Source organism: Aptenodytes patagonicus, chromosome 26, assembly GCF_965638725.1.
Source record: "Aptenodytes patagonicus chromosome 26, bAptPat1.pri.cur, whole genome shotgun sequence".
NCBI classification, from domain to species: Eukaryota; Metazoa; Chordata; class Aves; order Sphenisciformes; family Spheniscidae; genus Aptenodytes; species Aptenodytes patagonicus.
In genome coordinates, this window is record NC_134974.1 from 2,452,444 (window position 1) to 2,475,362 (window position 22,919).

Here is a 22,919-nt window from a genome sequence, read left to right on the forward strand (position 1 = left end):
GGCAAATCAGATCCTTTTCCCTGTTAACCCTTTGCCCTGCATCGACGCAGATCCTCCGTGCCATCCTCGCCAGCGGACAGACGGACACATACCCCCGTTGTCACGGGGCACCCCAAATTCAGCCTTGCTCCCCATTTCTCTCCTCCCTTACCCATCAGCTGCAGCCCCGCGCCGGGCTGCGGGTGCCCTCAGCACAGAGCAGCCCTCCCATTTCCCGCTCCGTCAAGTTTTTAGGGTGCGAGAGCAGCCTTAGGGTCCCCCTCGGGGTCTGAACTGCCCCTTCCCGGCTCCCGGGAGTCCTTCCCGCGGCAGCCGGTGGGAGTTACGGATAATCCGTCACAGGTTGTGGCAACAGGCAGGAGCCGGGCAAGCCCAAGGCACCACAGGGCAAGGAGCGTTACTCCGTGCCTCAGTTTCCCCATCTCCCAAAGGTGGGGATTTCCTACCCCCGGGCAGCTTTGGCACGGCGCGGTCGCACTTTTCCAGCCCCGCACAACTTGCTGCTGGCTCGGGGCTGAGCTCTGAGCAGCCGATGTGGGTGCAGAGAGCTGGTCAGGGTGCGGAGCGGGGGCACCCACGAGCTGCGATAAGGGCAGGGCGAGCGGAGGTGACTCAGGCTGACGGCGGCGTCAGGCTGCCCACGCAGCACCTTCTGCCGTGGGGCTGAACCCCATCCACGCCGGCTCGGCGTTAACCCTTCGCACAGGACGCCGGGTGCAGCGAGCCACCGGGCGATGCCGGAAGGATTACGCACCTTGGACAAACCCAGCACGTCTGGATCCCGGAGGGATTTCATTTCCCGGGAAAAGCCACCGTGAAACGGAGCAGCCGCAGACGGAGCGAGCCGTTCCCGCGCGAGAGGCACCTGCGAGCGATAAACACCCCCGGCGCGTTTAATCCCCGTCTGCCAGAAGTGGCCCGGAGGTTTTGAAAAGCTCCCGCAGCCTTTGTTCGAGGCGTCCCGGCGCCGCTGTCACATGAAGCGCCCGTTCAGAACGGGGGGGGGGGGGGGAAGGAAAATAAATAAATGCCCTCTCGCCGCGCATGGGCCGGGCTGCGCCGCCGCAGGCACGTCCTCGGTCCCCCCACCCCGGAGCCAGCCTGCCCCGTGGCACTGTCTCTCTGCTCGATATTCCTCGGGCTAAAGATACGGCCTGCGAGGAACTTGTTTGTTTTAAATAAACAGGTGGCACCGGGGACCTTTGAGCAGCTTTCGGGAGAGCGGCGCCAGGAGGTGACGCCTACCCGCAGCAGCCGGGTCCAGCGCTGGCACAGCTCGGTTGTGCCCTGCCCTGCCCCGCGGGGAGAGAAACCGCAGCGGCCGGGCTGCGGAACAAGCTCCGAAGTTCTTTCCGAAACGGTCAGGATTTTAGCTGGACTGCTATCCCGGGCTCGGGATGAGGGAACCGGCCCTTCCCCAGCTCACGCGCCGGTTTTGGGGCTGTGCGGGGAGCTCAGCAGCCATTTCGGCTCCTGGTTTTCAAGCAGCCGAGGCTCTGCAGGCAAGGAGGACCCGAGACAGCAAAATGCTATAAATATTTCCAAGGGTTTTCTGGAACCCTCTTCACCAGGGTGCCGGGGCGCAGGAGGACCAGGGTGTCCTCGGGGCTCTCGTCCCGGCTAATGCTAGCCTCGGGGCTAGCCGACGGCTCCAGCTCTGAAGCTCTACCGTGATACACCAGCACCAGACACGTCCACGACCAGCGTTTCTAGCGCTAGCACGATTCAGGGCTCGAAGGAGAGCGCTACCGTTAAAGATACAACACAGACAACTCCTCTTTACATCAGTCTCCCATCAAAACCTCCCCAGCCTGCCCTCAAAAGCCCAAACCAGAGCGCCGCTGGTAACGGGCATTAGTTACCCTCGCCCTTTTCCGCCTGCAGACCCCGAGGGCGCAGGCGGGGGCGGCTGCCAAAACAGGCAGGCGCCGTTTTGCGGCGGGAGCAGCCTTACCTCTCAGCCTGGCGAGGAAATCTCCGCTGCCGGGCACATCCGAGCGGGCGGCACCAGTCAGACCTGTTAGCGCAAAGCCCCTGCACCCTTCGGAGAGTTTCTTGAGCGTCAAAGGGCGACCGTCTCCCTAATCCTGCCGGTTGCGACACTCGTCGGGCGAAACAAAGGGTGCAACCGGTGGCAGCGAAGGTTGGGGCGAGGGGGTGAGGAATCCCGGCTTGGAAACATTGTTCTGGTAACAAAGACACAGTGTTCACTCCGGCACGGACCGGGATTTCTATCCACCAACACAAAATTCTCGGCTGCCACCACCGTGCTGGCGAGCGGGGTCCAACGCGCGGCCAGGCCGGGCTGTAACGGGGCCACCACGGAGCCCTCGCCCGAATCTCGGGGCAGAAATCAACCACCTCTCGCCACGCGTGGGTCCCCCCGAGCCAAGTCATCGCTGTGCCGCTGCTTCCTCCAGAGAAAAAGCAGAAATCCATGCCCGACAGGCAGCCACAGCGTGATTTATTTACGGCGGTGAAGAAAAACCTTATCCCAGGGCTTGGGGCTGTCGGGAAAGCCGGTGCGAGGTACCAGCCCCTCGGAGAACAGAGGAACGAACCCGGCAAAGCGATTTCTGCTCCCCACGTGTCCCCCCTGCTCTCGTTCTTCCACTTATTCTACTGATGGAGCAGCGCGCTGATTTGTTTTCCTGACCGTACGCCCTTCAGCTGCTCTTGGAGGCAGCCGGGTGTCTCCAGGACCTCCCGGTAAAAGAAAAGCCGGCTTTTTTCGTGGTGGTTGTTTTATTACAAAGCCTTCAAGTTCCTCAACACACCTCAACAGAGCAACCGGGGGGGGGGGGGAACCACAACAACAAAACAACAACCCAAAACCCCAAACAACCGGAGACGCAGCAATTAACGGCTCACTGAAATACAGGGGGGGCTTCCCACGCCCCACCTAGCAAAGAAGGAGCGCTAGCAAGCCTCGGACAAAAGGAGGTTTGTTATCAGCACCAGGTAGAGCTCCTTCCCAGAGGTGTTTCGGCAAGGCGGGCAGCACCTGGAGGAGGGCCCCCCTGCCCCCCCTCCCCAAGATTTACAGGGTTCGAGAAGAGGGCAGCAGGCAGAGGTCCACTCGGCCGAACGGGGTCCGGGAGGCAGCACGGCTGCCAGAAGGGCTGCAGAGCCGCGCCCCCACAAATAAGCTCCGCTGGGCGTCAACGCATTCGCGCCGCAGCTTCGCCGGCCCTCGTCCGCAACAGAGCAAGGGGACCCCGCTCCGAATACGTGGACAAGGGGGTTTGGCCGTGGGCTTTTCGGCGTTTTTTTCTTCTTTTTTCTAAGGGAGAAGGCAACACGCCGCTGCCGTTGAAGCGACAGGGCTGAAGCGTAGCCCAGGCGGTGCTTTTGCAGACTGTTGCTGATCCAGACGCAGCTGCAGTTCTGGGTGGGTTAACGTTTGCTCTCCCCTGAGCTCTGGGGCGCCGGTGGCGTTTGGCTTTGCTCACTTCTCGGTCTTGCGGGTGTCCTATTTTCTCTTGCTCAAGTCCCACAGCAGCAGCAGCCAGACGGAGGGCAGAGTCATCACGCCGAAAGCTGCCCGGTCCAGCTGGAAGGAGACATTGTCAGAAAGAATTCAGAACAAGCCACGGGCAGCCGAGTTACAGCCATCAGATCTCCCACCCGCAAAGCCCAAATCCCACCGCGCCAGCTCCTTCACAGAGGTAGCGGGGATGGAAACCGCGATTTCTGTGATATTTTCTTCTGGACGGCTGACGCAGGTTAACTACAATCCACGCTGGGGTTTTTCAGGTGACTAGTGCAAACCCGACACACCACAAACGGGCGCTGTGCCGGGCTGCGCGATCGCTGCAGTGCCATTTCCATTATTCATTGAAAGGTACTCCCCAAGCGAGGCGAGAACCTCCCGTCAAACTCACGCTGAGCCAGGATTCCTCCCTGCCCAGGAGCACTCGTGGAACCAGCCTAAAAAAGGGGAGGAGGAGGATGGTATTCGCCACCTTTCCTTCTTGCAACAGAGCACGTGCAGTGCAAGAGTGCAGCGGCGTGCATCATCTCCTAACAAGCTTAAAGAGCACGGTCGGGCAGAGCTGATGTCCGACAGGGGCTACAATCGTCAAACCAAATCGCTCACCAGCGCCTGCCCGCCCTCCCGTGCCGGGCACGCAACGGCAGCAGAGGTGAAGTTGAAGTAAGCAGCTTCAGGAGGCCGCAGAATCAGAGCGTGGGACACATCACTCGCTCCGAGATCCGAAACTTCAGGAAAACAGTCGCATTTCATCAAAGTAAAGAGAAACGAAGCAGGTGGCAAAGTCAGTCCTGCCAAGAAATCCCAGTCCTCTGTAATTACAGACACCCAGACCCATCCGAGGCGGATCCAGCCGCTCCTCCTTCCCAACAACACCCTGCCCAGGGTCCGGCATGCTGGAATCTCAGCGACAACGGATGAAGACAGCAGAGCTACGGGACGCTCAGGGGTAAGAACGAGCGTTGGGAGGGGAGAAATTTCGAAACATGAGAAGATACCGAGCGATCTGGAGCCGCTTGACACTGAACATCCCAGAGACAACGCCAAAATCCTCCGAGGGTAAAGAACCATTCGACAGCTCCGTATTTAAGGCGGCGCTAAACTCAGCAAAGAAAGGGATAGGAGGAGAGTCTCAGGCCTGGTATTCTGCTCGGAGGGACGGAGCCACAGAGGGACGGCAGCTCCATACTGACAACAGCTGGAAGAGCTGACTTCTGAAACACAAAAAGGCACCGAGACAGGGAGGAGAGTCAAGGCGTATTACGAGGAGACTGCAGAAAGAGGAAGGCGAAGCCGAGAGAAGCTGAAAAAAGTCAGGAAACTGGAGGTCAGAAAAGCTCGCAAAGCCAAGAAGGAGCGTCTGTGTGCACGGGGAGGGGAACATCACAAGACGGAACACGAGGAACCACGCCACGCAGCTAGAGCGGCCACAAGGCGAAAGCAGGGACAAAGGAACAGGAAGGCAAATCGCAGGATCGGACCTTCAAGCGCTGCTGGTGAGCTCAGACTTAGGGGGAGGAAAGGTAACAGCACGCCACGGAGCCTAGAAACGGCCTCGAACCCTGCAGACGCACACACACGCACGGAGATTTCCTCCTGGTGAGTACGAGATAAGGCTTACCCGGAGCCAGCGGCGCCGATGATGTACTGCGGAGTCCGGTCCTCCACAGCGTATCCGTTTAATAGTGATTTGGAGGCCAGGAGCCTGGCCGCTTCCTCACGGCGGGCCACGTAGAACGGGGCAAACGCAGCACAAACCGGGAGCCTCATCTGGAAGGAAAAAGAAAATGGAGAGTCACCTGATGATTTTATCGCAAAGAGAACGCAAACGGGACAACTAAATGAGACAATTCAGGCCTTCGCGTGCAGCGAGACATGAAGAGCTGCGTACTCCGCAGCAATATTGATGAGGGATATCACAGAGCAGGGAGAAACGGCCCTGGCACCACACAGGTCTGCAGCTGCCCCTCAGATACTTACCTTCTTGCTGGAAGGCGTACAGGTAACGGCACAGCAACGGCTTAGGTTGGCAGGCACGGCAGAAGAGAAGATGGCCGCCTCCCTTTTCAAAGCCCCGACAGGTCTCTCTCCTGTCACCGAAGCGGCGTGGTGAAGGATGGCAGCTTCCCGCCGCTGCCTGGGCCACCTCTGACACAAGAGAGCCGCTTCTTTCCCCCCATCAAACGCCCTGTTCCCCTCAGGAAGCGCGAGCTCTTATTCCCAGCCACCGAGGTACCACCAGCTCCCGCCGGCGGCCTTTCTCTCCCCGTAACTCCCTGCTTCGGGCCACCTGCCCGCGTTTCCCCGAGCCCAGCGCCTCCGGACCTGCCTCACTGAGAGGACGCAGCCACCGCGCTCTCATTCCATACCCTGCCCGTACACACCGGGGTGCCGGGGCCCCCACCCTCTGTGCCAGGGGACCCTCGGTATTCCCCTGCCAGAGTTTCCACGCCGGCGTTTCCACCCCAGGCGGCTCCCACACGCCCGCACAGCCCGCAGGGCTCCCTGCAAACCGACGAACCCCCCCGCTTTCACCGACTGCTGCCTGCAGGAGACCCAGGGCCCCGACACCAGCGTTGTCCCCAGCTCAGTGACCCCCCCCCCCCAGAGCTTCAGCAGCAGACTCTGCCCGGTCCCCCACGTCCCCACTCCCAAAACACCCCCCACCCCCCCCCCCCCGGGACCTCTCCGACCCCCACAGACCCCTCTCAGGGCTCCCCCTCCAGAAACCTCCTCTATTCCAGAAACCCCCCCCTCTGGCCCCATCACAGCCCCCCGCTGCCCCACAGAACCCCCCAGCTCCCCCCCTCCACGGGCCCTCCCCCGCCCCACAGACACCCCCCCAGCTCCCCCCCTCCACGGGCCCTCCCTCACACACACACCCCCCCCCAGCTCCCCCCCTCCACGGGCCCTCCCCCGCCCCACAGACACCCCCCCAGCTCCCCCCCTCCACGGGCCCTCCCTCACACACACACCCCCCCCCAGCTCCCCCCCTCCACGGGCCCTCCCTCACACACACACCCCCCCCCCCAGCTCCCCCCCTCCACGGGCCCTCCCCCGCCCCACAGAACCCACTCCCCTCCCTATGGATCCCCGCGGCCCCCACTCACCCAAGACCCCCATACCACCCCCCCAGGCCTGCCTTCACCCCCCCAGGCCCTGCCTTCACCACCCCCACCCCCCCCAGGCCCTGTCCTCACCCCCCCGGCCGCCCCTCACCGCCTCCGCCCCGTTGCCCGGCGACACCGGCACAGCCACCGGAAGTCCCCAGTGACCGGAAGCGATCGCCGCTGCGAACCGAGCCCCGCCCCGCCCCGCCCCAAGGCACGCTGGGAGATGTAGTTCTTCTCCCATCACCGGGGGACTCCGCGCATGCGCAGAGCGCGCCCCCACCCTCCTTCCCGCCCTGGGCCTTCGCTCAGGGGGAAGAGGGGTTGACCTGCTGGAGAAGCGCCCGCAAACGCCACCTTTAATTAAAAAATACACTCCTTTGCCATGGCCCGCGAGGGGCCCTGCTGCCCGCCAGAGAGCCCCGAGGCCTTCAGCAGGCTTTGCTGGGGCCCATAACGGGCCCTGCTGCCCTCCAGAGAGCCCTGGGATCTTTGCCGGCCTTCGCTGGAGCCTTCCCAAGGGTCAGGTTGGGGTTTGGGGGCGCGGGCCGGGGTTTTTGAGAGGGAAAGGGCAGAGCCCCACGTCTGTGGGGCTGCGAAGGGGCTGACAGGGAAAGGTGAGGGCTGCCAGAAGCTTTTAGTCCTGGCTGCTTTTGCGTGGGAGCAATGGATGGAGGTCCGCGTCCTTCCTGGGCTCCGTCTCGGTTTAGGCTGAAGGTTAGGTTTCGGAGAGAGAGAGAAAGCGAAGAGCCCCAGTGTTTGGGGGCTGAGAAGGGGCTGCCAAGGGAAGGTGACTGCTGCAAAAAGCCTTCAGTCCTGGCCGAGCCATAGCTGGGGGTCCGTGTTAGTCCTGGGCTCTGTTTTGGACTCGGGTTAAAAGTTCTAGAGGGGCTCAAAGACCAAAGCAGGGATCCCAGAGGGAATAACAGGCACGCAGAGTCCTCTGGGGCACAAGGAAAGCCGGAGAATGACTTGTGAGGGAACTCGGAGGGTCCTAAGGCCCTTACAGGGACGAAAGCAAGCCTGGGGAGGAAAAGGGGAACTCAGGTGGGATCTGAGCAGAGAACATCAGTTCTCATAGGGCGAGGGACTGAATAGGGGCATCCTAATTAGCACAGAGGACAAAAAGAGTGCTCTGGGATGCAAAGAAAGCCTGAGGAGGGACCCACCCAGCACCGTCCAGTACCCACCCAAAGCCCCAGGACCCTTCTAGTGCCCCCAGTACCTCCCCAGATCCCCACTACCCTCAAAAGTCCCCCCGATACCCTCCCAGAGCCCCTAGTACGCCACAGAGCCACCCAGGACCCTTCAGCTTTCTCCAGCACCCCCATCAGAGCCCCCCCTGGACCCTTCCAGAGCCCCTCAGTATCTTCCAAGACCCTCCCAGAGCCTCCCGGTACCCACCAGAGCCCCCAGGGCCCTCCCAATATCCCCAGTACACTCCCAGAGCCCTCCCATAGCCTCCAAAGACTTCGAGGACCTTCCAAGTGCCCTCGGAGCACCCCCCAGCCCTCCCCAAGCCTCCAGAACACCCCAGAGCTCCCAAGACCATCCCAGAACCTCCCAGTAACCCTGCTGAGCACCCAAGTACACCCTAAAACTCTTCAGGACCCCCAAGAGCCACTCAAGACCCTCCCAGTGCCACCTATACCCACCCAGCACCTGTGAGAACCCCCCCCCCACGCCCCCAGTACCCTCCAGTTCGTACGTTTGTGTTAAGTCACAATATTTTTTTTTTTTTCCTTCGTGGCCTGAGCGTCTTGGCCCATCAGCTCTTCGCCGGTTGATGTTTTTGCTGAAGATATGAAGGTTTTCGATCCCCTTCCAAGGACAGAGCTGGAGCTGTGGGTGCTCAGTGGTCTACAGAGATCTCCACGCTTGGAAAGGAGACGTCTTCAGTCGATAGGGTTTTAAGAGTGAGCAATGCTTTGGCAAAAGGGTTTTAAAAAACCCAACAATAACCTATCCGGAGAGCTCCAACGCACCTGCAAAGGCCACTGTGAGATAATTTCGATAGGTGATGTGAGCGTTCTCCGGGGTCACCTTGCAGACGGAGACTCGTTCAATTCCCCCGTCGCCCCCAAGGTGGCAGTGCCACCTCAGGCCAGCACAGCGCCCAACTAAACAGAAAAGGGATTCTCTACGTTTTTCACTGAAACAAACCACGAGACGCTTTTTAAAGCCTACCGTAAACACAGAAAAAGAAAAAGGGTTGGTGAGCTTGCAGTCTCAACCGAAAGGTTTAACGTGAAAACCTTTTTCTTTCAGAATGGGTTTTGCCACCCCTGTCGGAAACAAGCGCCGTGCCTGATGATGGGTTGTGTTGCGTGGGTGCGATGGAGCTGCAGCGCCAGCGACAGCATTTATTTTTCGGTATCATCATCGTGAGAACTTACATCAACGTGAAACCAGGGACATCAGCTACTTTCTCCCCCCAACACTTTTGGCAGCGGTGCGATGGTCTGTACCCTCCCTTCCCAAATCATAGGCATCGTTTGGAGAGAAACATCATTTGTGGAGAGGTTTTGTGAGAGGTCCTTACCTGGGGGAGCTCTGCCAGGTGAGACAGTACCAGCCGGAATTCCCTCTGCCACCCGTTCCTGCCTCCAGAGACCAAATATAGGATTTTTGGACAGTGAAACCGATCTTTTATTTTTCAAAGAAATTCTGCGATCTCATCAACGTCACACAGAGAGAAAGTATTTGTGTCATCGTAGCAGTACTCAATGCGAAACTGGAGAGAGGAAAACATGGTCCCCATTATAACTGTAGGTATTGCAGTTTTACTCTGAAAGAAACCCTTTCTTCCCCCCAAAAGAAGTCACTAGGTGCCTGCAAATCATACTCCAAAATCCTCCCACGTGAAGGACTCCTTCCCAGCCTGTAAGACAGGCTGACCTAACGGAAGGAGTTTGCCCACAGAGCCAGAAAATGATTCTTGAAGTCAGTAGATCCGTGCGAGCGTAGCATCAGTGGTTTAACTGCAGCCCCAGGAGTCCTCTCTGAAGCGCAGGGTCCGTCTATATCAGCGGGTAAGAGGCATAACTGGCGATCCCGCAATGGTTCGCGTGGTTTCTTGACATGCGGATATAGCCCTCGTCACCAAAACGCACACCCCAACTTTTGGGACCGGAAACAGACAGACAGACATGAGAAAAATTGAATTCCTTTTTCTGGAAGTGAAGCGGCAGCTTTATCAACATGACAGCCTTGAAGTGTTTTCATTCACTGCTTCACGGGATTTCTAATCCCGTATTAAGTTATGACAACGCTCATCAACATAAAGGGAACTTAAGGCGGGTGTAAGTGTATTTTAAATGCATTTACAGTTCCTTCACGCTGCTAGGATGCTTTGACGTGGCTAAGCGTGAACCCTTAGGGAACAGTTTAAGGACCAATACCAACTTTCAACTCTACAACACCCCCCACTGCACAAGCACCCAACTGATCTCCCTCTCATCTGTATAAATACCGGTCGTTACAGAATTGTGAGGATGTCAGCCTGAGCGGTGGGAGGTTGCCTAGGAGAAGCCTACCCCTATAGATAGTGAGCATATAGGTAACGAGTTCGGTGATACACGGTCGTGCCTCTACCTGTTTTTCACAAGCCAGTAATCCTTATCATTTAGGGTGCCGTAGCCGATCACGAGCACTCCGTGATTCACCTCCTGTGTGCACCGGGGGTCGTCATACACACCTGGAAGAAAAGGAGTTTTGGAAGCGTGTCATCAGACCAGAAGACCTCATCTTTGAGTCGTCAGCGGGACCGAATTCAACCTGCAGCATAGTCACTAACGCTGCTACCTTAGGGTTTTGTCATATTGGTGCCTTCATCCAGGAATTAAGCCCCAACTTGCCAAATTCCACCAAACTTCATAAGCTTTACGTGCAGAGAGACACAGAAGGCTGTGAAGAAGATCTCCAGGGTAAAAGGACATACCTGACCTGTACAAGAAGAAGGTGGGCTGGGTGGCGTCAATGGCGACAGAGACTGGTCCGATGTTGGCTACAGCATCTTTCAGGGCGGCTTCGTCGGCGTATGGGAGCTCAACGTACTTGGAGCAAGTGGCGGCTCGTGTGGAAGCATTGTATCGACATGTGCCATTCTGGTGGGAACAAGGGGGGGTTGAGAAGAGGAGCATGAAGAATTCACCAGGAACATCTCAAGACTTTCAGGTACGTGTTTTCTATCAGCTCTCTTTTACCCTGTGCTACCCCGTTCTTCACTTTTCTTTGACCACCATTTTTCTATACACAGGATTACAGAAAAGATGGCTGGAAGGACCCGAAGAGACCATCTTGTCTATCTCACTTCCCCACACCGAGAGCGGCCAAACCATTTCAACAGAATTCGCTGCCTTTTTTTCTAGAAACCTCCAATCACAATACTCCTAGCACTTCCCTAGAGAAACTGTCCTTGCTTCCTCATCCATCCCATCAGAAGGCTCCTCGTCATGTTTAACCTAAATTTCTTCTATTGTAAATTAAGCCCACGGCTTCTCATTCTCCCTCTGGACACAGAGAACGGCATCTTTTGTCTCTGTAGCTGCCTTATGCATGTTTGAAGACTTGTATTCCACTTTTCTCTCTTGGACTGAGCTGCTGTTACTTTGACCTGTTTCCACAGGCCGTGTTTTCAAGACACCGGGTCATTTCAGGGCCTCTCTTGTCTCCGGCCATCAAGACTCTCAGCACTAGGATCTTTATTTTCTTATGGCTCTTTCCTTACGACCTTGCAGCAGTCATACAGCATCTGTTACAGGCAACTTTTAAAAAAACGATTGTATGAACGTCGTTCACCGGAAACCTCTGCCCACTGAAATGGTAGAAATATTAATATCCCATTTTTCAACTACAGAAGATGGAGTAATACAGAGAGCTGAGAACAGGACCCAGGACTCCTGTCACATTTTTCCCTTCCGTGTAGTACATTGCCTCATAATTTATGTAGGACAGAAATAAACATGCAGAAATTCTGGCTCCCAGTCCAGTCATTCACCTATGAGGAAAAAAAAAAGTCTAAAGGTCCCTTCCCCGGGTCTGAAAGAATCAGCTGCAAAGGCTGAGAACATGACACGAGACTGGTAGAAACCAAGACAGAGGGAAATCAGTGGGAGAGGAGGAGAAGGGTGTCTACGCAGGAGAGCAGAACGAATGGCCGTGTTGCTTCCACGCTCGTGTGTTCCGCAGATTTCACGTGCTGTCTAGGTCCGATGCCTACCTGAGCTGTGTAGGGGTAGGAATCGTCTGAGTCAATCCCCTGGTTGTCGATGATGTACTGGAAAGCACAGGTCATGAAACCTCCACTGCAGCCTTTGTTCCCATACATCATGGAGCAGTCAACGAGGTTCTGGGTGCTCAGGGACACCAGCTTCCCCGTCTTCAGCTTCACCTGGGCTTCGAGGGCTCCCACGGCACTGAACGCCCAGCACGACCCACAGGCGCCCTGGCAAAAGCCCCAGAGATGCTCAGACCAAGCACGGGACCGAGACACGAAGAGGCACAGAGGGAGCTTCGCACCTGATTCTTCACATCCGTGACGCATCCCTTCTCCCTCCAGTCCACCGTGTCCGGGACTTTCCCGCCAGGCTGTGGTCGGTACGTGGAGGTCCGGTTTGACCGAGGAGCGACGTTCAGCCCAGTTAACAAAGCTGCCACTTCCTCGCTGGTCTGGTGGGAAAAGAAAACACCGGCTCATGATCTCCTTGTCTCTGGTAAGTCCTACACTGGGTGTGTTGGAGGTGGATTTCCCTTGAACAGTCTGAGCTGCAGGAGTTAGCAGGTTTGTGGAGTCCTGGGCTTTTTATTTTTTACATTTAATTTCTAGCCATTCATTGGAAAGGGCAAGAAAAAGAAAATACAAAGCTTAACTCCAGCGCCAAAAATCCCTAGAAGCCGGTATGTTTCATTAAACAACACTACAACCTTGGAACATCGAAGAGGGGTGATTTGCAAATATATATAATGACCAGGACCAGGTCCGCGCACCCCAAATGCTGCATTAAGGAGGAGTCATTTCCTCACACCAGATTGCCTCACGCCAGTAGGTTGAACACAGGAATGTCTGAGCAGTTTGTCCACGGCTGCTGGAGTCCACAAGAAGAGGATGGGCTGAGAAGGGTTGGGAGTTTTTCCACCCCTGACCCACTTAAATTCCTTGTTAAATCAACCTCGTGGGTAATTAGAGACAAAGACAAGCCCCTTCTCAGCAGCACAGCCGGCACCTACCATGTCTCCCAGGTGGTTCATGCCCAGCTCGTAGGAGTGCAGCCCCAGCGAGTGCTCCAGATTGTGCAGCATCACGAGCCGCAAGTTCCTCTCCCACGTCGCGCGCCGGTCCCCTTCCTCTTTCTGAAATCAAACGCAGCCTCGTGGTGTGCAGCAACAGCCCCTGCAGCCGTTTCACCCCGTTTTATCCCACAAAAGCTTGTCGGGAGCCCCTGCCAAACCACCCCTGGGAACCAGCAGTGCCTCGAAGCGCCGTCGGCTCTTCTCCCCGCTGCGTGATGCGGCGGATGGTCACGCTGGAGCAGCACCCACCACATCGGCACCCCCAAGCCACCTCCACCCCGCCAAGATGCCCCTACCTCGTGGCGGTACTCCTTGCCATAGGTTTTCTTCCAGAGCTGCCAGTGCCAGTCCAGCGCAGGGTCAGGGTGTCCCAGTGCCACCGCAAGCGCGGCCAGGAAGGCGATGGAAGCCAGCAGCTTCATCCCGCTCAGCCGGGACCAGGGAGTCGAATCGACCTGGGAGCTGAGGGCTCAGAGCTGGAGCCGTGCTTGACCCCTTAAGTGACAAATCCGGTTTGGTAAGGGAGGCAGAACGGTGATGACATCCCTGACCTGGACTCCCTGGCGTGCCCTTCACGGGGTTTCTACACTGGGTGATGCCAACAGCTCCTGTCCTGCCTGCCCAGACAAGCACCTGCCCTGCTCGCCTGTTGCGTACCCTCAACCCCTGCGAGATGGGAAGAGAAATCCCATCCAGGACTCGGAAACTTCCCTCGGGGAGAGAAGTCTGCTGGACCCAACCCCTGCCCGTGCGGACACCGACATGCAGGGACAAATCCAGACACGCGCCTCATCTCACGGTTCCACCCTGCCCGAGAAACCCTCCCCCAAAGGAGGCTTACGCATCGCCTGGTCAAGTGGCTGTTTTGACAAACCTGTGTTTTCCAGCACCTTGAAAAGCAAAAACAAAAAATCCTATTTTCATCCAGCTGAGGTCCACCAGCTCCTGAGGATGGGCTACTATGAACAATTCAACTACCCAGAGAGGGCTTGAGGGAGATTAGAGATAAGATGGAGCCAGAGTCAACACAAAAACACTGTTCCTTCAGTTTTACTTCCTCAAAGCTCAGTCCTCCCAGAAGGGTGTTAAAATACAAAAGCACCCAACATACCTGAAACGGCTTCTTCTGGTGGTGGGTACCGACCTTCAGCTCCCCGGGCAGTGTGCCCGTATGGGGTAGGGGGGATGCCGGGGACAAATCCAGCACGTCCCCACTGCTGGGACGCCCAGGACCTCTGACACACGGCAGCTGCAACTCATTGGACAAATCACGAGTCAGGAAATGCTCTGATTTCATTTTCACTTTGCTGGGAACTGGGCTTGCTGCACCACTCACGGGGTTATTTGAAGCAGTACCCTCAATAACATCAGAAAATGAGTGCAGCCGAGAGTTTCCTATTTCCAGCACCCCAAAAATTAATGGCAAGGCTCCCGCGGTGGTTTATGTGGCTTGCGGGGCCAGCGGGCAGGAGTCACGCTCCTCTGATACGATTTTTGCGTTTTTGTGATTTGGTGCTGAGCTAAGAGACAGGATGAGGTCGAGCACGGAGCCTGGCTACTGGTTTGAACTGGGTAGACGTGAGCTCCCATCTCAGCTCAGCGGTGTACCGACCAGACCAAAACCAGCGCTTGGCGGGGGGGGGAAATAAAAATCACATTTATTCACTTTTAACAGTGGGGTAGCACAGATGGGAAGACGTGGTTAAAATGCAGTCATGGGATGGAGCTGAGCTGGCCAGCCTCAGCGCCGCGGGGACGGCAGAGGACACATTTAATGCACATTACATTGCAGTCAGGCTGAAAACGCAGTCAAGCAAAGTCTCCAGCTGCCTGGAAATCACGCTCCAGCCTCCGGTCAGGGCATCCTGCGGGTTCCCACGAAGGACAGCCAGGCAGGAGGGTGCATTTCCCACCACTACGAAGCACCAGGGGACATAAAATGGCTGCAAGAAACCATCTTCTAAGAGAAGCGGAGGAAGCAAAACAGTTTCTCAAGAGCTTTGAAGATGCAGTTGAGTCATTTTCTAAAAAGCTGCCAGAGACTGCAAGAGTCGGCGATGACAACAGAGAGCCCTCCACCTAAATAACTGCAATAATTCCCAACAGATTATCCCTTATTAGTGGGTAGGTTCCTGGGGAGGGTGAATGAGGTGGTCATACTTGACGAGACCCTCGAACAAGCCAACTGCGACCGCTCCTAATTTCTGCTGCTTATCTGTAGAAATGCAACGGGATTCCTCGAGGCGGGAAGGCTGGGTTAGAGCCAGGCACACTCGAGGTCAGCGGGGTGAGTGGTGGCATCTCAAGACGCGTCCTTGAAGCAGGGAACCCTCTAGATCTGGGGGTAAGCGCTGTAGCTGGCAATCCCGCAGTGGTTTCCACGGTTCCTCGCCATCCGGATATAGCCCTGCTCACCAAAATGCGCACCCCAACTGTTGGAAGAAGAAGGAAGCAAAAATTAGACAACAGGAGGCAGCTGCCTCCTTCCGCACCACCCCTCACCCTCACTTTTTTCTCTCCCCACCCCTTTTTTTAAACTTTTGTTCAACTCATGCTTCCTCCCCAGCAGCCAGAGGAATAGCCAAATTGGCATCTTTTGGCCAAAAAGGCTGAACCTCCTGACTGCTTCCCTGCCAGATTTTGTTGCCACTAACTCTTCTAAGGGGGGGCGCAGAGGAAAATCACTTATTTTCTATGTGCTGGAGTGAGTCAAGACCACCAGGAAAACACCAGGTAAAGGTGAATGGATTAGTTTTGTATATTAAAAATACATTATTTAAAAAAAAAAATCCTACCAAGGACAGAGATGAGAGACAGAGGAGGAAACGGGGGGGGTTTAGCCCAGCCCTGACATGAGGATAAAGGAGCTTTGTCGACAGAACTGTCCACAGTTGGGATTTTTTTTTTTGTTGTTCTTTTTTAAAAAGATAATGGTTTTCAGTTGCTGAATGTAGCTTTGCTGACATCGCAGGTTTGGTTTTTTTCCAGAGATGTGTCTGTCTGAGCAGGACTCTTCCGTTTCAGCACTTTGTTTCTTCTTGTTCTGCATTTTAGACAGTGAAAAACGCATTCACAAAATACATTTTAATGCAAGGGGCAGCCCGGCTGCAATGATCCTTGAGGCTGTGCCTCCAAATTGGCCGAAGGAGGGGGTTCGCCAGCATGTCCCCAAATCAAACCAGCTCGGTTTCTCTCTCCGAGAAGCACCAGCCCTTTGCGCTGACTCAGCATCCAGGAATGTTGGAAACCCTGGTGTTTCCTACAGAGCAGAAATCCCATTTTTTGAGCCGCCTCGCAGCACTGAGGAGTTAGCAGGTGCGTTTTGGGTGACATACATCGATTTGGGTTTCTAGGGCTTAATCAAGGGCCCTTTACACCGCGGTGGCGATGGAGCCGAGCCCTAAACACGTCTAAAGAAAGCTGATGGGCATCTAAAAGCGCATCGCTGGCACGTCTTTGAAACCTCCAGGGTGCCCCTCGGAGCGGAGGCTGAAAGGAAAAGCTGCTCGGCGGCTGGGTTTGCTGTACCTGTTTTTCACGAGCCAGTAGTCCTCCCCATCCGAAGAGCCATAGCCGATGACGAGCACGGCGTGATTCACCTCCTGAGAGCAGCTCGGGTCATGGTAGATACCTGGAAGGCATTTGGAAACAGCCTTTGGACAACTTGCCCTAAGTCACTGCCCGAACGGGAATTAAATTCACTCTTTGGGAGGCGTCACCAATGCCTGTCGCCAAGAATGAGGGCAACACAAGCTAAACGCAAGTCAAAGCTGAAATAATTTATATTTAAGGAAGCTGGGTCACGGGAAAGAAAGCACATCCCTTTCTTGAGATCCCCTAGAAGACCCACCAGCTTTGTACAAGAAGAAGGTGGGCTGACTGGCATCAATGCTGACAGAGATGGGTCCCACGTTGGCAACGGCATCCTTCAGCGCGGCTTCGTCGCCGTGCGGCAGCTCGACGTACCTGGAACACGTGGCTGCCCGCGCCGTCGGGTTGTAGTGGCACGCACCGTCCTGGCAAACGAAGGTAAGGGGGAAAACGCGTCAGATCCTGCGCAGAGTCCTGCTCTGCGTTATGTGAGTCAGAACTAATGCTCGCGGCATTAAAGACGGACAATTCCATGGTTTTCCAAAGTGGATTTCCTCTGGAAGCAACAGGACTATTAATTCCTCCATTTTAAGCTGAGCCAGCCTAAGCGTTGCCCAGATCCGATGCCTACCTGAGCCGTGTAGGGGTAGGAATCGTCCGAGTCAATCCCCTGGTTGTCGATGATGTACTGGAAAGCTTTGGTTCTCCATCCACCACCGCAGCCTTTGTTCCCATAGCTCCTGGTGCAGTCAACGAGGTTCTGGGTGCTCAGGGACACCAGCTTCCCCGTCTTCAGCTTCACCTGGGCTTCGAGGGCTCCCACGGCACTGAACGCCCAGCACGACCCACAGGCGCCCTGGCAAAAGCCCCAGAGATGCTCAGGTGCTGCCCCACGGGACCAAGACGTGGGGAAGCACAGAGGGAGCTTCAAACCTGGTTCTTCACATCCGTGATGCATCCCTTCTCCCTCCAGTCCACCGTGTCCGGGACTTCGCTGCCAGGCTGCGGTCGGTACGTGGAGGTCCGGTTTGACAGAGGAGCGACCTTCAGCCCAGTTAACAAAGCCGCCACTTCCTCGCTGGTCTGGTGGGAAGGAGCACGGAGGCATTTGCGACGTGCTGAGGTTTACTTTGCGCAGCAGGAGAGCGGATCCATCCACGCATCCCACCCCACCGAAAGGACCAGGTTTATCCTCGCAGCCTCCGGGGACTGAGGCACGTGGTTGCGGCATCATCAACACGGCGCGTTTCATCCCCCTCGACCAAACAGATGACTCCACGCTTGAGCCTCACGGCGCGGCCGGCACCTACCATGTCTCCCAGGTGGTTCATGCCCAGCTCGTAGGAGTGCAGCCCCAGCGAGTGCTCCAGATTATGCAGCATCACGAGCCGCAGGTTCCTCTCCCACGTCGTGCGCCGGTCCCCTTCCTCTTTCTGAAATCAAACGCAGCCTCGTGGTGTGCAGCAACAGCCCCTGCAGCCGTTTCACCCCGTTTTATCCCACAAAAGCTTGTCGGGAGCCCCTGCCAAACCACCCCTGGGAACCAGCAGTGCCTCGAAGCGCCGTCGGCTCTTCTCCTTGCTGCGTGATGCGGCGGATGGTCACGCTGGAGCAGCACCCACCACATCGGCACCCCCAAGCCACCTCCACCCCACCAAGATGCCCCTACCTCGTGGCGGTACTCCTTGCCGTAGGTTTTCTTCCAGAGCTGCCAGTGCCAGTCCAGCGCAGGGTCAGGGTGTCCCAGTGCCACCGCAAGCGCGGCCAGGAAGGCGATGGAAGCCAGCAGCTTCATCCCGCTCAGCTGGGACCGGGGAGGGCAGTGCCAGACCCCAGCCTGGGGGCTTTATTTCCCCACCGATTCCCAAAGCCACCCCCATTCCCCTTAGTGCCTTTTTCCTTGGCGAGGGGCTGTCTCCGGTCACAGAGCGATGCTCTGCGGCCCCAGTGCCACCATGACACCCCTCCCGCACGCGCACCTGCAGTGCCACCCCCCCCCCCAAGAAAGTCGCTTCTAAGGAAACTTCGCGCATCCCCAAGTATTTCCTCTGCCAACTTTCCGCCTCCATCGCTGCGGCAGCTCTCGAGGAAAAGGAGCAGTCGAGGGACACGCACCAGGGAGGTGGAGATGAACTCCGTCCCGCAGACGAGTGCAAAGGGACCATTTCTGCCTGTTCTCCAGCCAAAAATCACCCCAGGGAGATGTCTCACCTGCCTGCCCGGCCACAGTGCAGCTTTCCACGGAGCCCGGCTCGGCCTCGGGGGGCCTGGGACAGCACAGGGGTGCGAGGAGGTCCCTCCGCTTGCTGCTGCCGGGAGCCAGCGAACGAGGAAACGCTCCGATTTCACTTTCTTTTCACAGCGTTCTGGTCTTAAACAACCCTGACGGCGCATCCTGGCAGGCCCCGATGAGTTAACCAGCATCCCTCATCCTCTCCATCGCCCGGCCCGGCCATCCGCCACCCACGTTTTGGTGCGTGGCTGTGAGTGGGAAAAAGAAACTTATTTTTAAGTGTCTAAACTTTTTTTTTTTTTTTGGCGTGAGTTTTTAAAGCGAACGTCACCTTCCCTTCCTGCTAGGGCTGGCCCTGAGCTTTGCTGCAGTCGTTTGTCAATTTGTTTCATTAAAAGGAGCGCTTGGATTTGGGTTTTTGGGGAGGCACGGGGGTTTTGGCTGCGAAACGCCACCCAGCCCTGGCACAGACCTTTACCCCGAAGCCACGGCGCTGCAGCCCGCACCGGCTGTTTATTCATTGCTCCGCTTTCTTCTCCCTCCTTTCCCCCCGCCCCGTTTCTTCAACCCATCTCAGGGGTCCTGCAAAACCAACCGGGATTTTGCAAAAAGACCCCGGCAGCATCTTTTTTCCCCCGCTTCGCCCCAGATTCAGTTGAGTTTTACCATCGGCTCCTGCCCCCTTGGCAAAGGGAAGGACTTTTCCACCGCTGCAGCCCCATCCCACCACGGGGCCAGGACAGCACAGAGCAAACCAGCCCGAGCGTTTATTCCCAATAGTGTTTATTTTAAAAATAAAGTCATATCGTTCTCTGCAGCCCCCACGGGGATGCAGGGTGGAGGGGGGAGACAGATCCGTGCTCTCCGTGGGGGATATTCCACCTGCGGCGCTGCCCGCGCGCTCCCGGAGGCGGAGGCCGGCGTGGGACCTTTGCACAAGCATCTCCGGACGGATCAGACTCTCTGGAGCCGGCCAAGCCCGACCCCGAGTGTCTGCGGCCGCGGGAAGGCAGAACTGGGCACACACGGTGCCGGCACGGCAAAGGAGTCCCGGGAAAAGAGAGTTGGGGGGAGCCGATCACAGCCGTTCCTCTGCAGCTGGGGGGGTCTCTCCCCTTTCCCGGGGGGAGATTTCTCATGGAGAGGCAGAGATCCACCCCCCGGAGCGACGTCAGCTTCGGAGGTTGGGAGCGAAAAGGCCGAGTTTGAACACAGGGAAGCAGGGAGGGCGGCTGGATGCGGCGCGGGAAGGGAGCGCACCGGGAGCGCTCACATCTTGGGGAAGCTGGCGAGGTTGGCGATGCCGCAGGCGTTGTTCATGTTGCGCGCCAGGAGGACGTAGCCCTTGTTGCCCCACTCCTTGCCCCAGCTGTGAGGAGAAAAGGCAGAGCCTGAGCCACCGGCAGAGCCGCCGGCAGAGCCGCCGGCAAACCCCGACCCAGTGAAAAGCAGCCCCGCCGTCGTGCCGTACCTGTTCTTGATGATCCAGTGCTTGGTGCCCTTCTGCGTGCCGTAGCCCACCGCCAGCACCGCGTGGTTGATGTTTTCGGCATTGCAGTTCTCGTCATAGTACACGCCTGGGGGACGGGACGGATGGTTACGCACCGGATAAACCACCCGGCCGTGCCTCAGTCTCCCCAAGCTGTCCCACGGCCAGTTGGCACCGGAGGGGGTTCCCCCCCAGCCCCTCACCCCGGCTGTAGAACTGGAAGGAGGCCAGGCTGGCGTCGATGCCCACGGAGACGGGTCCGATCCTGGCCACGGCCCTCTTCAAAGCCTTCTCGTTCCCTTCGGGGATTTCCCGGTAGCCGCGGCACTTGGCTGCCTTCCCGGTGGGGCTGTACATGCAGCTCTCATCCTGCGTGGGACCGGCGAGGTCGAGGTGAGATGGGGACGGGAGGGCAGTCGGGGGGAGAGCAGAAGGAGACCTTACCCCCCCTCCCAGCCCCGGACCTGGCCGATGTAAGGGTAGGCATCCTCCGAGTCGATGCCGCGGTTCTGCCGGACGTACTCGAAGGCGTTGGTCATGTAGCCGCCCCCGCAGCCGTCGTTGTTGGTCACGCAATCCACCAGGTTTTGGGGGCTGAGGGAGAGCAGCTTCCCCGTCTTCCGCTTCAGCTGCCCCTCCAGCGCGCCCACCGAGCTGAAAGCCCAGCACGAGCCGCACTGGCCCTATGGGGACACGATGGGTGACACCGGGGTGACACCCCGCCCTGGGCACCCCCGGGAGCACCCTGCTTACCTGGTTCTTGACAGGCGTCACGTAGCCTTTCCTCCTCCAGTCCACGGCAGCCGGGGCTCTCTCGGTCCAGTCGGGGACGTAGAGCGTCTCGTTGCGACGTGGGCGGCCACGGGGCACCTTCAAGCCCGTCATCATCCTCACCACCTCCTCGCTGGTCTGGGGAAGGAGCCCGGGGTGGATGGGCGCAGCCCTGGGACTGGTGGGCAGAGCAGCACCCAAGGGTGCTCGGTCCCCTCTCAACCGTCCCCCGCCAGCGACACTCACCATGTCGCCCAGGTGGTTCATGGCCAGCTCGAAGGTGTGGACGCCCAGCGCGTGCTCCAGGTTGTGGGTGTTGATGTACCTGAGGTTCTTCTCCCAGATCAGCCTCCGCGCCGCCTCGTCCGCCTGCACCACGGGGTGAGACGGCACTGGGCGGAGGGGTCCTGCCCACGGCCCCCACAACCACCGCGGGGACACCCCCAAGGACACCAGCACCAGCCCCACGGGGACGTCACCAGGGTGGTCCCCAGCTCCCCCCAGGAATCCCCCAGGGGCTGGTCCCCTCCCGTGGGGCTCTGCCGTACCTTGCCGTTGTACTGCTTGCGATAGGTTTTCTTCCATAGGTCCCACTGGGTGTCCAGCTCCCGCTCGGGGTGCAGCTGGGCCACCGCCGCGGGGGCCAGCAGGGCCAGCAGCGTGGGCCACCACATCCTGGGGAGTGGGGACAGGGACTGAGCCTGGGAGGGCTGGACGGGGGACGGGACCCTGCGCCCACAACCACGTCAGGCTACAGGGGGCTGGGACCCCTGTGCCCACCCAAGCGCCGGGCTGTAGGGGCCAGGACCCCGTGCCCATCCAATTTCAAGGCCACGGGGGACCCTAAGCACCCCGCTATTGAGCCAGGAGGGACTGGGCCCCCAGAGCCACCCCGTTAGTGGGCTGGGGGAGACCAGAACCCCGTACCCACCCTATTGACAGGCCATGGAAACCAGCGCCCCCCCGCCCAGCCTCTGGTTTTGGGCCAGGACCCCACACACACCCTGCTCTGGGGCCGGGGCGGGGGGACCGGGACCCCCCGCCCACCCTGTTTTGGAGCCGGGACCCCACCGCAGGCAGCGCTGGCCGGGCGCAGGCATCACATGAGCCGTGACAGCTGGTTCCCATTACCGCGCCGCTGGCGCCTTTCCGGCAGCCCCGGGCCATGGGGAAACCGAGTTCTGGGGGCGCACGGAGCAGGAGGTGCAGGCCGGGGGGGGGGGGCGCACGGGCACCCTGCCCCCTCCCTTGCTTTACCCACCCGCCCCCGGCATCCACTTTCTCGCCAGACCCCCAGGGCAGAGCAGGAACGGGGACAGCAGGACGAGCCTGCAGCCCACGGCCCTGCTCGATGCTCCGTGCCTCAGTTTCCCCTTTCGCACCTCTAACCCTAAAGGTCCCAACGCTGCCACACGGGACCCTGTTCCCCCCCCCCCCACTCCCACTGGGGTCCATTTCCCTGGGGGAAAAAAAAAAATCCACCCGGCTGCCCCAGCAGCGCCTCGTCGGGTCTCCTGTCCGCCCACGGGACCCTCTCCCGCGCCGCTTACCCCAGCATGGTGCTGTCGGCGGGAGGACGGCGCAGCCCGGGACCGGGGGATGCGGGTGCCGCGTCCGCAGCGCTCTTATGCCGCTGGATTGAGGAAGTTCAGAGGCAGCTGGAAAATTTTGGCAGTCGCCCCAGGTTTGCACAGGGTTGGAGGGAAGGAGGAGATGGGGGGGGGGGGGGGGTGCAGCAGCGGATCCCTCCCGGCTTCACGTGATGCCGCGGGGCAGAGCTGAGTCAGCCCCGGCGCAGGGGCCGGTGGCTCTGGATCCTGCCCTGGGGACATCCTCCTGCCCAGGGATGTCCTCTCGCCCCAGCATCCCGCCCTGGGGCCACCCCCTTGTCCCAGAGTCCTGCCCCCGGGCAGAGGGGCTGCTTGTTCCTGGGAGACCCAC

General features: G+C 58.4%; 4 protein-coding genes across 7 annotated transcripts; all 4 read right to left on the minus strand.

The window, feature by feature from the left end:
- Window positions 1–2,479: 2,479 nt before the first annotated feature.
- Window positions 2,480–6,742, minus strand: LOC143171246 (uncharacterized). Of its 3 annotated transcripts, none has more exons than XR_012997165.1 (6): window positions 6,713–6,742; window positions 5,474–5,583; window positions 5,115–5,263; window positions 4,100–4,707; window positions 3,885–3,930; window positions 2,480–3,553 (listed from the first exon to the last, which is right to left on the minus strand). XR_012997165.1 is itself a non-coding variant. In XM_076360081.1 (6 exons), the coding sequence occupies exons 3-6, from the start codon at window positions 4,562–4,564 to the stop codon at window positions 3,162–3,164; spliced, it is 696 nt and encodes a 231-aa protein (XP_076216196.1). In that variant the 5' UTR covers window positions 4,565–4,707; window positions 5,115–5,263; window positions 5,474–6,031; the 3' UTR covers window positions 2,480–3,161. The 3 variants fall into 3 exon arrangements, 1 of the variants encoding a protein (XP_076216196.1); XR_012997164.1 differs by lacking the exon at window positions 6,713–6,742 and having other exon boundaries at window positions 4,100–4,284; window positions 4,492–4,590; window positions 5,474–6,031; XM_076360081.1 differs by lacking the exon at window positions 6,713–6,742 and having other exon boundaries at window positions 4,100–4,284; window positions 4,492–4,707; window positions 5,474–6,031.
- A 2,486-nt stretch (window positions 6,743–9,228) lies between these two features.
- Window positions 9,229–14,126, minus strand: LOC143171108 (cathepsin S-like). Of its 2 annotated transcripts, XM_076359872.1 has the most exons (9): window positions 14,006–14,126; window positions 13,769–13,784; window positions 13,191–13,389; window positions 12,832–12,954; window positions 12,124–12,273; window positions 11,825–12,049; window positions 10,544–10,709; window positions 10,198–10,300; window positions 9,229–9,723 (listed from the first exon to the last, which is right to left on the minus strand). In XM_076359872.1, the coding sequence occupies exons 3-9, from the start codon at window positions 13,314–13,316 to the stop codon at window positions 9,624–9,626; spliced, it is 993 nt and encodes a 330-aa protein (XP_076215987.1). In that variant the 5' UTR covers window positions 13,317–13,389; window positions 13,769–13,784; window positions 14,006–14,126; the 3' UTR covers window positions 9,229–9,623. The 2 variants fall into 2 exon arrangements, with proteins under 2 accessions (XP_076215987.1, XP_076215986.1); XM_076359871.1 differs by lacking the exon at window positions 13,769–13,784.
- Window positions 14,127–14,535: 409 nt separating this feature from the next.
- On the minus strand, window positions 14,536–18,788 carry LOC143171107 (cathepsin S-like). Its single transcript, XM_076359869.1, has 8 exons — window positions 18,697–18,788; window positions 18,155–18,289; window positions 17,796–17,918; window positions 17,419–17,568; window positions 17,117–17,341; window positions 16,745–16,910; window positions 16,423–16,525; window positions 14,536–15,326 (listed from the first exon to the last, which is right to left on the minus strand). Exons 2-8 carry the CDS (start codon window positions 18,278–18,280, stop codon window positions 15,227–15,229), a joined length of 993 nt encoding a protein of 330 aa, XP_076215984.1. The 5' UTR covers window positions 18,281–18,289; window positions 18,697–18,788; the 3' UTR covers window positions 14,536–15,226.
- A 696-nt stretch (window positions 18,789–19,484) lies between these two features.
- Window positions 19,485–22,651, minus strand: CTSK (cathepsin K). The gene is made up of 8 exons (XM_076360036.1): window positions 22,529–22,651; window positions 21,527–21,653; window positions 21,225–21,347; window positions 20,961–21,116; window positions 20,672–20,890; window positions 20,411–20,576; window positions 20,190–20,295; window positions 19,485–20,087 (listed from the first exon to the last, which is right to left on the minus strand). Exons 1-8 carry the CDS (start codon window positions 22,534–22,536, stop codon window positions 19,988–19,990), a joined length of 1,005 nt encoding a protein of 334 aa, XP_076216151.1. The 5' UTR covers window positions 22,537–22,651; the 3' UTR covers window positions 19,485–19,987.
- Between the last annotated feature and the right edge of the window lie 268 nt (window positions 22,652–22,919).

Coding starts and splice junctions, on each gene's coding strand:
- LOC143171108 (XM_076359871.1), bottom strand. CDS start 13,316: ATGAAGCTGCTGGCTTCCATCGCCTTCCTGGCCGCGCTTGCGGTGGCA. Junction 12,050..12,123: donor TCACGGATGTGAAGAATCAG/GTGCGAAGCTCC, acceptor GGCTTTTGCCAG/GGCGCCTGTGGGTCGTGCTG. Junction 10,301..10,543: donor CTTCTTCTTGTACAGGTCAG/GTATGTCCTTTT, acceptor CTTTTCTTCCAG/GTGTGTATGACGACCCCCGG.
- CTSK (XM_076360036.1), bottom strand. Junction 20,296..20,410: donor CTTCCAGTTCTACAGCCGGG/GTGAGGGGCTGG, acceptor CCCGTCCCCCAG/GCGTGTACTATGACGAGAAC. Junction 20,088..20,189: donor CACTGGATCATCAAGAACAG/GTACGGCACGAC, acceptor TTCTCCTCACAG/CTGGGGCAAGGAGTGGGGCA.
- LOC143171246 (XM_076360081.1), bottom strand. CDS start 4,564: ATGGTTCTTTACCCTCGGAGGATTTTGGCGTTGTCTCTGGGATGTTCA. Junction 4,285..4,491: donor AAGCGGCTCCAGATCGCTCG/GTATCTTCTCAT, acceptor ATTTCTTGGCAG/GACTGACTTTGCCACCTGCT. Junction 3,931..4,099: donor GGGAGGGCGGGCAGGCGCTG/GTGAGCGATTTG, acceptor CCCCTTTTTTAG/GCTGGTTCCACGAGTGCTCC.
- LOC143171107 (XM_076359869.1), bottom strand. CDS start 18,280: ATGAAGCTGCTGGCTTCCATCGCCTTCCTGGCCGCGCTTGCGGTGGCA. Junction 17,569..17,795: donor TGAACCACCTGGGAGACATG/GTAGGTGCCGGC, acceptor CCTTCCCACCAG/ACCAGCGAGGAAGTGGCGGC. Junction 16,911..17,116: donor CCTACCCCTACACGGCTCAG/GTAGGCATCGGA, acceptor TTCGTTTGCCAG/GACGGTGCGTGCCACTACAA.